At 37.5% G+C, this 8588-nt stretch overlaps 1 protein-coding gene across 1 annotated transcript in view; it reads right to left on the bottom strand.

The window, feature by feature from the left end:
* The window catches only part of NUP43 (nucleoporin 43), a 9317-nt gene extending 783 nt beyond the window's left edge, over positions 1-8534 (bottom strand). The window contains exons 1-6 of the mRNA XM_035902379.1: positions 8283-8534; positions 7921-7998; positions 6833-7010; positions 3744-3879; positions 2657-2808; positions 1297-1419 (exon numbers count right to left, since the gene is read on the bottom strand). Coding sequence (XP_035758272.1) covers positions 1297-1419; positions 2657-2808; positions 3744-3879; positions 6833-7010; positions 7921-7998; positions 8283-8294 — 679 coding nt within the window. The 5' untranslated portion in view covers positions 8295-8534. The remainder of the gene's footprint in view (positions 1-1296; positions 1420-2656; positions 2809-3743; positions 3880-6832; positions 7011-7920; positions 7999-8282) is intronic.
* Positions 8535-8588: the final 54 nt, after the last annotated feature.

Here is an 8588-nt window from a genome sequence, read left to right as displayed (position 1 = left end):
GGGAAGACAGGGAAGTAAGTTCCAATTTAGTGCATATATTCTCAGAATTTGGAGAAACATAGTAGGTGTGTGACAGACATAATGGGAATACCATTTTACATTTAAGTCAGTTTTCAGATTAGTTAACGGATATTGTCTCTTTGGTGAATGAAGGAAATAATAGCTTAAAAAAAAGTCAAGTACTTTAAGTGATTACAGAAACCTGTTACCAGCTCTGTCCTCACTTAAGACAAATAGGTCAATATAGCTATGAACTCATCTTGCTGAACGAACAGTGTAAGTATCTACAAGTTTTTCCAGCCAGAGACTAAAGCAAGGACAGACCTAAGAACAAAAGTGTGTTTGTACAGTGTCTTGCTATGTTTGGGGCATCAGCTTTGCTTTAATAACACTTAATTCCCTACTGTCTCTTCTCCCTACTTACTCTGCAGCAAGTAATATACCCGGATTTGACTTTGATTTTTTTCCCACATAACATTTTACATTCAAACTGAAGCCTCACAGTTTGAAAACCATCATCCAGCATAAAATTAACAAGTGGCTGAAGTGATGTTAAAGGGTTTATATTTAATATGCCTGAAAATATGCAGAGTGCAACTTCAGTCGGTTATCCTACTGTTTCCCTATATAGAACTGAGCTTTGAATGGCAGCATTGCCAAGGCCAAAGGCAGCAGATGACATCTGAAAGTTTCCCCACTGTTTACAGTCTGAAGTGGCAAGCAATTAAGCAGTCTTTGTGACTATAATGTGAAAATAAATGTTTTTATTAAGTCAGTGTCATATCTTTAATTAAAATCCTGCCACGGTACAAAGGGATCCAGTTTCATTCATTGAAAGTTCCAGTTATGACCTTGAATTGTAAATTCATAATTCCACTCTCCTATTAATGTATCAATTATTTTGGCATTATGACATTTTATATATCTCCCTCAAAGACTCAGATAATAATGTAACATTTAGGCTGCCTTCGTGTCTTTTCTATATACAGATGATTTTTAAGTGAACAATATGTCTTTGAAATACTAGATGTTCCCCTTCACATATTGGACACAGTATGTCAGATTTAAAAAACAAACAAACAAAAACCCCACCAAACCAAACCACAAAAAACTCACACAACTGTTAGCCTTATAAATAGTTTGCCTGAAGTGCCTATCAAGACTTTCATTCTAAGAAAAGAAACCAGCTTTTAATTTTCTGTATTAGAATTGTGTTATTAATTAGGTCATGTGAGAACATCTACTTTATGTTGCCAACTGACAAGTTCAGTGCAGATTGACTTCAAACATCCTTACCTTGATGGAGAAAAGATGGTTTTTCAGATATGTCTGTGGAAGTATCCCAGTGCCAAAGAGATCCATCTTCAGAACACGTAAATAAGTGATCAGGGTTGGAGGGATGGAAGTGAACTTCCCACACTGGAAGTATCAAACCAAAACCAAACAAAACCACTTCAGAACAAGTATCAAGTACTTTGCTCAGTGCACTTTAGTTAGCATGATATGGACATGCAGGCCCACACTAAAATCTTCCATTCTTAAGTGTGTGGGGGTAGGAGACCCAAACCCCAACCCTTACTTATTTACTGCGGGTTTCCCTCCCCTAGGAAAGGGAAGGGGGGGAAAAAAAAAAAAAAATTCAGAACACGTAAATAAGTGATCAGGGTTGGAGGGATGGAAGTGAACTTCCCACACTGGAAGTATCAAACCAAAACCAAACAAAACCACTTCAGAACAAGTATCAAGTACTTTGCTCAGTGCACTTTAGTTAGCATGATATGGACATGCAGGCCCACACTAAAATCTTCCATTCTTAAGTGTGTGGGGGTAGGAGACCCAAACCCCCACCCTTTCTTTTTTACTGCGGGTTTCCCTCCCCTAGGAAAGGGAAGGGGGGGAAAAAAAAAAAAAAAGAAAAGAAAAGAAAAGATAAACTCTATTTTGTTGCATTTTCAGTACTGTGAAAATTGTTAAAAGTTAAAATTGTATCTGAATTCAGGCATTCCAAATACTTTCTCACACCATCTTCCCTACTATTAAGTTTAAAACTGCTCACAGCATGCGTTCCTTCCCAGCACACACATAATTATTTTGTGTATAATTATTTTGTGTCTAAATACCACAACTGTGGAAGAGATACTTAAGTCAGTAAAACTTAACGTCTCAAGAAATGTTTTTACTCCTTAAATATAATTGTGGCATCAAATCAAGAAATTTTCAGCACAAAGTGAATTGCTATCTTGTTCATATAAAGTTACCAGGAAAGTTTGAGCTGTTTCAGCATTGTGGAGGCACCCAATGGATCTGTATTATCTTCTCCTTCCTCACATTTTCAAGTTTGCTAGTGAATGCATTCTTGCTTTTCTATGCCTGCATACCACAGAATCTGTGACTATTAATATACCTACCCTTCTAGAAACAAAGCCATTCTGATTAAATGCATCTAATGACACACTAAAGAACTGCTTCCTAATTCTAGTTTTAGTTTAGATAGAGTTGGCTTTTAGATAAGAACAGTCTCATATACAGAGAAGGAACAAACTGAGGCCAACTGGTTGAAGACGCATTAAGTAGCTGCAACATCTAATTTTTTACAGAAATTAGAAACTTTTCTAAAATGCCACCTTCTTCTCCCCCCTCCATTTCAGATACTTACTTTCTGCTTCATGAGCATTTAGCAGGGACACTGGCATAGTACCATGCCTGATGTCCCATATACTCAGCATCCCATCCTGGCCCCCTGTGGCCACAATATGCTGCTGATTGGGATGCCTGTCCACACAGTGCAGTGGAACTCTGTCACCTGTCCTGCAAAGAAGAAAAAAACCCAAACCAAACAAACAAACATGAGTTCTTTATTCAGCTTCTATTTTCTCCTTCTTAATCCCTAAGATTGAGGATTAAGAGGAAGCGTTTTGATTGAGGAGTGTTGATGAACGAGGTAACTGCAGCTTGCATTTCTGCAGCATCTGGTCACTACAGGCTGAAGCCGCATGACACCTACTGGAAATTAGAGGTACGGCAATAACACGAAGCTGCAGTTGGGTGAGCATCAGGTTCTGTGCCTTGTGGTATACAGGCATCTACGCAGTATCTCACAGCTTTACAGTAGTGAGAAAACCCTGCGTACAGATAATACTCTAAGTGTACCTTCCAACCAAAAACATTCTATGATAATAATAAGAAGGTTACTCTGAAATTCATGTTTTAATTACAGCTTCAACATATACCAAGAGTTACAAAGGGAGGCTGGGCGCTAACAAAACCAGGTACCTCAACCACAGCCTATTGAATCAGTGGGAATTATTTCACAGACAATAGGATTTGAATCTAGCTCAGTTTGTTTTCTCACAATACCATATAAGACACAAAAATAATAATTCAAATGCATTTCAAATGCCAGAAACTTTATATTAGTGTGGGGGTTTTTTGGTGATGGGTTTTTTTGGGTTTTGGTTTTGTTTTTTTTTTTTTCTTAAAAAAGAGCAAGTGTACAGGTTCAATAGTCCTTCAAGAGCTAAATCATAAAACAGACCACCTAAACACAATGCTCAGCCACAGTAGTAATTCAGCCATTAAGCAGAGTCTGCTTTTGATTATTTAAATACCAAAGAAGTTAAAAGCGTTCTAAAAAAATAATTTATCATCCCAGTGTCAAGAAGGTATCAGGAAAGATTTAGATCAGATTTATATAAAAGTAGCACATGCTTCTCAGTAAGTACGTAATAAAGTGAAGGTCTTACAAAGAAAATATTTGAGATGGCTCATTTCTTTGCTGTCTGAAGTCCCATATTTTTAACTGTCCAATTGAATTGACTGTCAAGATCTCGGTTGTGCGAAGGAAAGTCACTGCATGGAGAGTACTGCTGTCTGCGTTGTCTGCAAAAGAGAGGAGGAAAGCCTTCAGGTAAAGCTACAGAATGCTGGTTTCCATTTAATAGCAACAAAATAACTCTTTAGAAAGCAGAACACAGCTGCTTAAAAAATGGTTACAGTCTCTCAGGATTTTCAGGGGCAGAGACAGATCAGTGTCGTGAAATTTTAAGTGTTGCAAGGGTACCCTGTGAAAAAGGAACCCTTGCTTCCTATATCAAACACTACTGAGACAAATCTGTAAGAAGCTATATTTAATTAGCTCTGGTGGTTACAGAACTACTTGTTGATCCAGAAGAATCCTTTGTATAGTTCCTATGAAGAGGAATCAATTTAGCCAGGTCCATGGTTTTCATAAGAGTTTTCTTTATCTGCTCTGCATCTTCTGAAATGAGGCAAGCTATGGAGCTTTTCATAATGCAGTTCTTCTTTTGAACACAAGAAACAGCAACTCTGACCAAGAACATTAAGCAGTTGTATACAGAAGCACTTAATTCACCAACTTTCTTTAGGCCTTTTCCAAGAACTGTCAACGTGATATCCATCCCTGTCCCTAAAGCCAAACCAGAATTATGTTTTGCTTGTTAATCTTCATAACGCAATGGCAAATATCTTTTTTCAGGTCCTTTTCTCCAGTGCTTCTTTCGGTCAGAATAATTTACAATGTCAAACACTTCAGAGCATTGAGGTGAAACTTTTTGAGGCTTTAGGAGAGAATATCAGCCACTGTATTCTTATATTTGCATTCTGTTATTATAAATAAACTTTTCATCTTTATTATGATGGAGTAACATTGTTAAGCCTACTTTCACCTAAATTGTTTTAAAATTCTTTGTGTAAGTCCATACTGAATATACAGGTGAATTTTTTGCTGCATATTCCGATACTGGGACAGACAAGTTACACTGATGTCTGGTTACAGATATTTGAATGAATTTTCTGCCTACCATTCAAATGAAAGACGATGGGAAGAAAACAAGCCTACCCCCCCCCAAAACACCTTTAAAAAGAAATGTTAGATTACTGAACACTGAAGTTCTAAATTAATTAAAATTTTGTGAAGGAATAACAGTAAGTGATTTAGCAGTGATACATCTTTTGGCTCCAGAAGATTTTTACATCATCTCTACCTTTGGAGATTTTTTTTCCTACCACGATTGACTATAAACATATAAACTTTGTATTATACTCTTAAATCCATTAAACAATAATAAAAAAGGCAAGGTACTCCTTTACAAATATTTCTTGAGGTACAAGAGTTCTATCTTCATGCTAAAACATGTTCAGGGTTCAGCTCAGAAGCTGGGAAGTGTATAGATGTCATTGAACTGGGAACCAGTACAAAGGATTGCTTACACTGTAGAACTCCATCCTGAAAACCTTGAAAGCATCTTTCAAGATGTTCTTTCCCACTCTCCAACTTTCACTGTGAAACAGCCTCTAGTCAATGAGTTCATGCCAGTCCCTCCCACATAACTCCAGGTAAGCTTCACTTACCAGGTCATAGGTGTGATTGACTTATTTATGGACCATTCCTGTTTTAACATTTCCCTTCCTATTTCCAAAAGGACATTTCTCAATTAATTTTCACAAGCAATTTCGTAATGTTGATGCACCAGCAAATCTCAATGCAAAGCCTTACTGCAGCCCAACACTGGCTGATGCTACTACTACAAAGCAAGCATTTGTACATAGTACTATTAAGTGAGCACGAAGAAAACTAACAACTTGCATCCTGCATATTATTAAATTTGTACATAAGCATCTGAGTAATTGCTCAGAGAAAAATATAGATTTTCTTTTGTGGACATTTACTTCCTGCAAATCAGCAAAACATTCCACTCTATTAAACTTAAACCAGAACACTCTGTGTTAATATCTGTATATAAGTAAAAGTTCAAAAAGAAAATAATCCTTTTGAACTAGTTAATGTTCTCACCCCTCAAAGGGGAAGTTACTGTGTTTTGTGGGCATGCACTAATAAAAATCTACCTTGTGCCTTGCTACTTTTTAGTAAAAGCATAGGAAGGTTTCTTACAGGAATTCTCAAGGAGCTTCACTAAAAGACTGTATGCAATTAATAGGATTTATCTTGTGTGTGTATACACAGCCATGCACACATAAGTACCCCCTCTAGAACTCCCAGAGCACTTCCTTCCTTAATTGGCTTATCACTGTGTAAATTCCTTCATCCGTTAGAGGCAAGATTTTGCTTAAGGAGAAACACAGGTGCTGTGTCAAACTGAAGTTTCAGGGAGAAAGTCCCAATTTAATAATGCCACTATCAAACATGGTGTTACTGTCTATTGTTTAATTTCTGCTTCTAAGTTTCTTTTCCAACAGATGCTACAAACTTATATTCTATTTCCATGAGACTCGCGTGATAGAAGAGTTGAGAATAACCAAGTTTAGACACCTTTCACATGATCTATTACTCTAGGAAATAGGGAACTATTTCACTAAGGGAGAAATGATCACTGTAAGCCACGATATCAGCAGAACAACAGGATACAAACAGTGGTTTCTGGTTCTCGGTGTTCCTTTAGAAACACAGAAATAGATGTTTTTGAATATGGACACCACGAGGGTTAATCTTGGTATAAACAGTGAACTGAAATTACCATTTCACTCATCCAGTTACAATGAACTTGGGACACAATAGTTCTTGACATCTAACCGTATTTCATGTATGCTGTCATAACATTTAAGAATTCTAGATGGAAGGATCGAAACTTCTCCATTGGTGAAAACATTAACTTGCAAGTATCTGAATGAATACAGAAATACATTGAAATAAAATTCAGGTATCTGAAGTCTGGAGGAACATAGGAATAATCTGGAGCAAATACATTCAACTTGGAATTTTTCATTCAATTCTTAACTGACTTCCTTTTCTTTTTGGTTATCATTTGGACAAACCACTCCAATCTAAACTAATTTGAACAGCTATTTGACATACCTATAGTTCTTACTGCATCCTTTTGGTCAGCTCTGAAGAGATTTATTCTACCATCTTCTCCAACAGTAACAATTTCTGGGTTGTTGCAGATGACTCCGGTACATGCTGCTCCACCACAAGATGTGTCTTGATCCACATGATAATGGGCTTTCTCCCACCGCCGGTTGGCAGATAAAGTCTAAGCAGTAAAGAGACATGAAATTTTGCTGGTAAGTAATGATCCTGAGAGACCAAAGCTTCCAGAATACTCACGAAACCAGAAACAAGCTCCAGGAAAGCCACACTAGCTCACAGGAATGAGAATCTGCTATATAAATCAGAGATCTAATTTTTCCTCAAGCCTTGAGCACACAAGCCTTCAATGAAACATTATTTCTTCTCCAAACCACTTTCTTCATGTGCGCTAGAAATCAGGAAGAACACAATCTATTTATGAATTAGGAAATGCTTTTCACTAGACTTATCCCTTCAGTCTTTCCCTGGGTCAAAGAAGAGCAGAGGCCTTTACAAAATATAAGGTCAGATTTAGATTTTGATTGCAGGGAATTTAGTTTATTTTAGGTACTACATCAAACTATTAACAGATATTAGTCTTCATTGTGTCAATGTGAATATATAAAAAAGTCATTACGCATTTACTTTCAGTGATTTCTAATCAAAGCAAAAGACTACAGAGTTTACATATCTTTGCTCACGTGGCACTTGTGAGAAGAAATTCAAGATGAATCATTTAGTTCAAGAATGCAAAAACTCTAATAAGGCAGGTACAGGCCCATTAATGCTCACTCCCCCAAAACAATCTAAACTCTTAAAGTATGTTTTCAGTGAATAGACTATTTGGCTGCAGATATGTACAAACTGATACCCCAGTCTAGCTGGCTGTGGAATATAATTTATGTAGTATGTGTGCAAAATGCTTTTTTCTTTCCTTGTATGTATAAAGCCAAAGCTGCTTCTAACAGACTTCAAAAAATTGATTTTGGCATACAGGTGTTTCTTGCTCTAGCAGTTTTGAGAAATCTTATGCTGAGATCAGTGTGACCTGCATTACACAGAATAGCAGCTTAAAGTCAATGCAAGTTACTTACCTGGTTATTTTGATGATAACGGAATACAGTTACAGTTCCTGTTGATGAGGCAACCACGATTCTCTCTTGATCCAAAAACTAAAGAGAGATAATAAACATGCTATTAGTTGATGTCAGTACCAAGATGATAATTTTGATTTTAGAGTAACCTAAGTTATTGGTAGGTATAGTAAAAAAAAAAACCCAAACCCACAAACAAACCAAAAAACCCAAACCCACAAACTGGTACTGGTTGGTTTTGCCCTTCTTCTTCACAATATTTTTTTTTTTGTCAATCTCAGCATTTAACAGCTATCACTTCATTTCTCTTCAGCGACATGCCCTTAAAGAAAATACAGATCCATTCAACACAGCTATTTTACCTGCATGTCCATAACATCACCATTGTGCCTAATGTCACACAGCAGCTGAGGTTCTCCTTGATATTCACCATTGAGGCCCACATTTCCAAGATCTCCAACAGACCAAATGGAGAGCCTGTTATCCTGTAGGAAAATGACACCACCGGTTATAACTCGAAAATGCTTTTGAAAGCATCTGACGATAAGCCAGCCTTGACACCACGGCCTTCTCTCGGCTACAGCCGGGGAAAGCAACAGGTGCAGGCCGCCCGCGCACCGCTCCGGAGGAAGCCGCCGCCGGCAGGAGGGACGCGCTCGCCCGGCGGG

This window comes from Egretta garzetta, unplaced genomic scaffold, assembly GCF_000687185.1.
Source record: "Egretta garzetta isolate BGI_Z169 unplaced genomic scaffold, ASM68718v1 scaffold139, whole genome shotgun sequence".
Lineage (NCBI taxonomy): Eukaryota > Metazoa > Chordata > Aves > Pelecaniformes > Ardeidae > Egretta > Egretta garzetta.
Note: the sequence above shows the minus strand (reverse complement) of the source record. Positions and strands in the feature narration are given on the sequence as shown.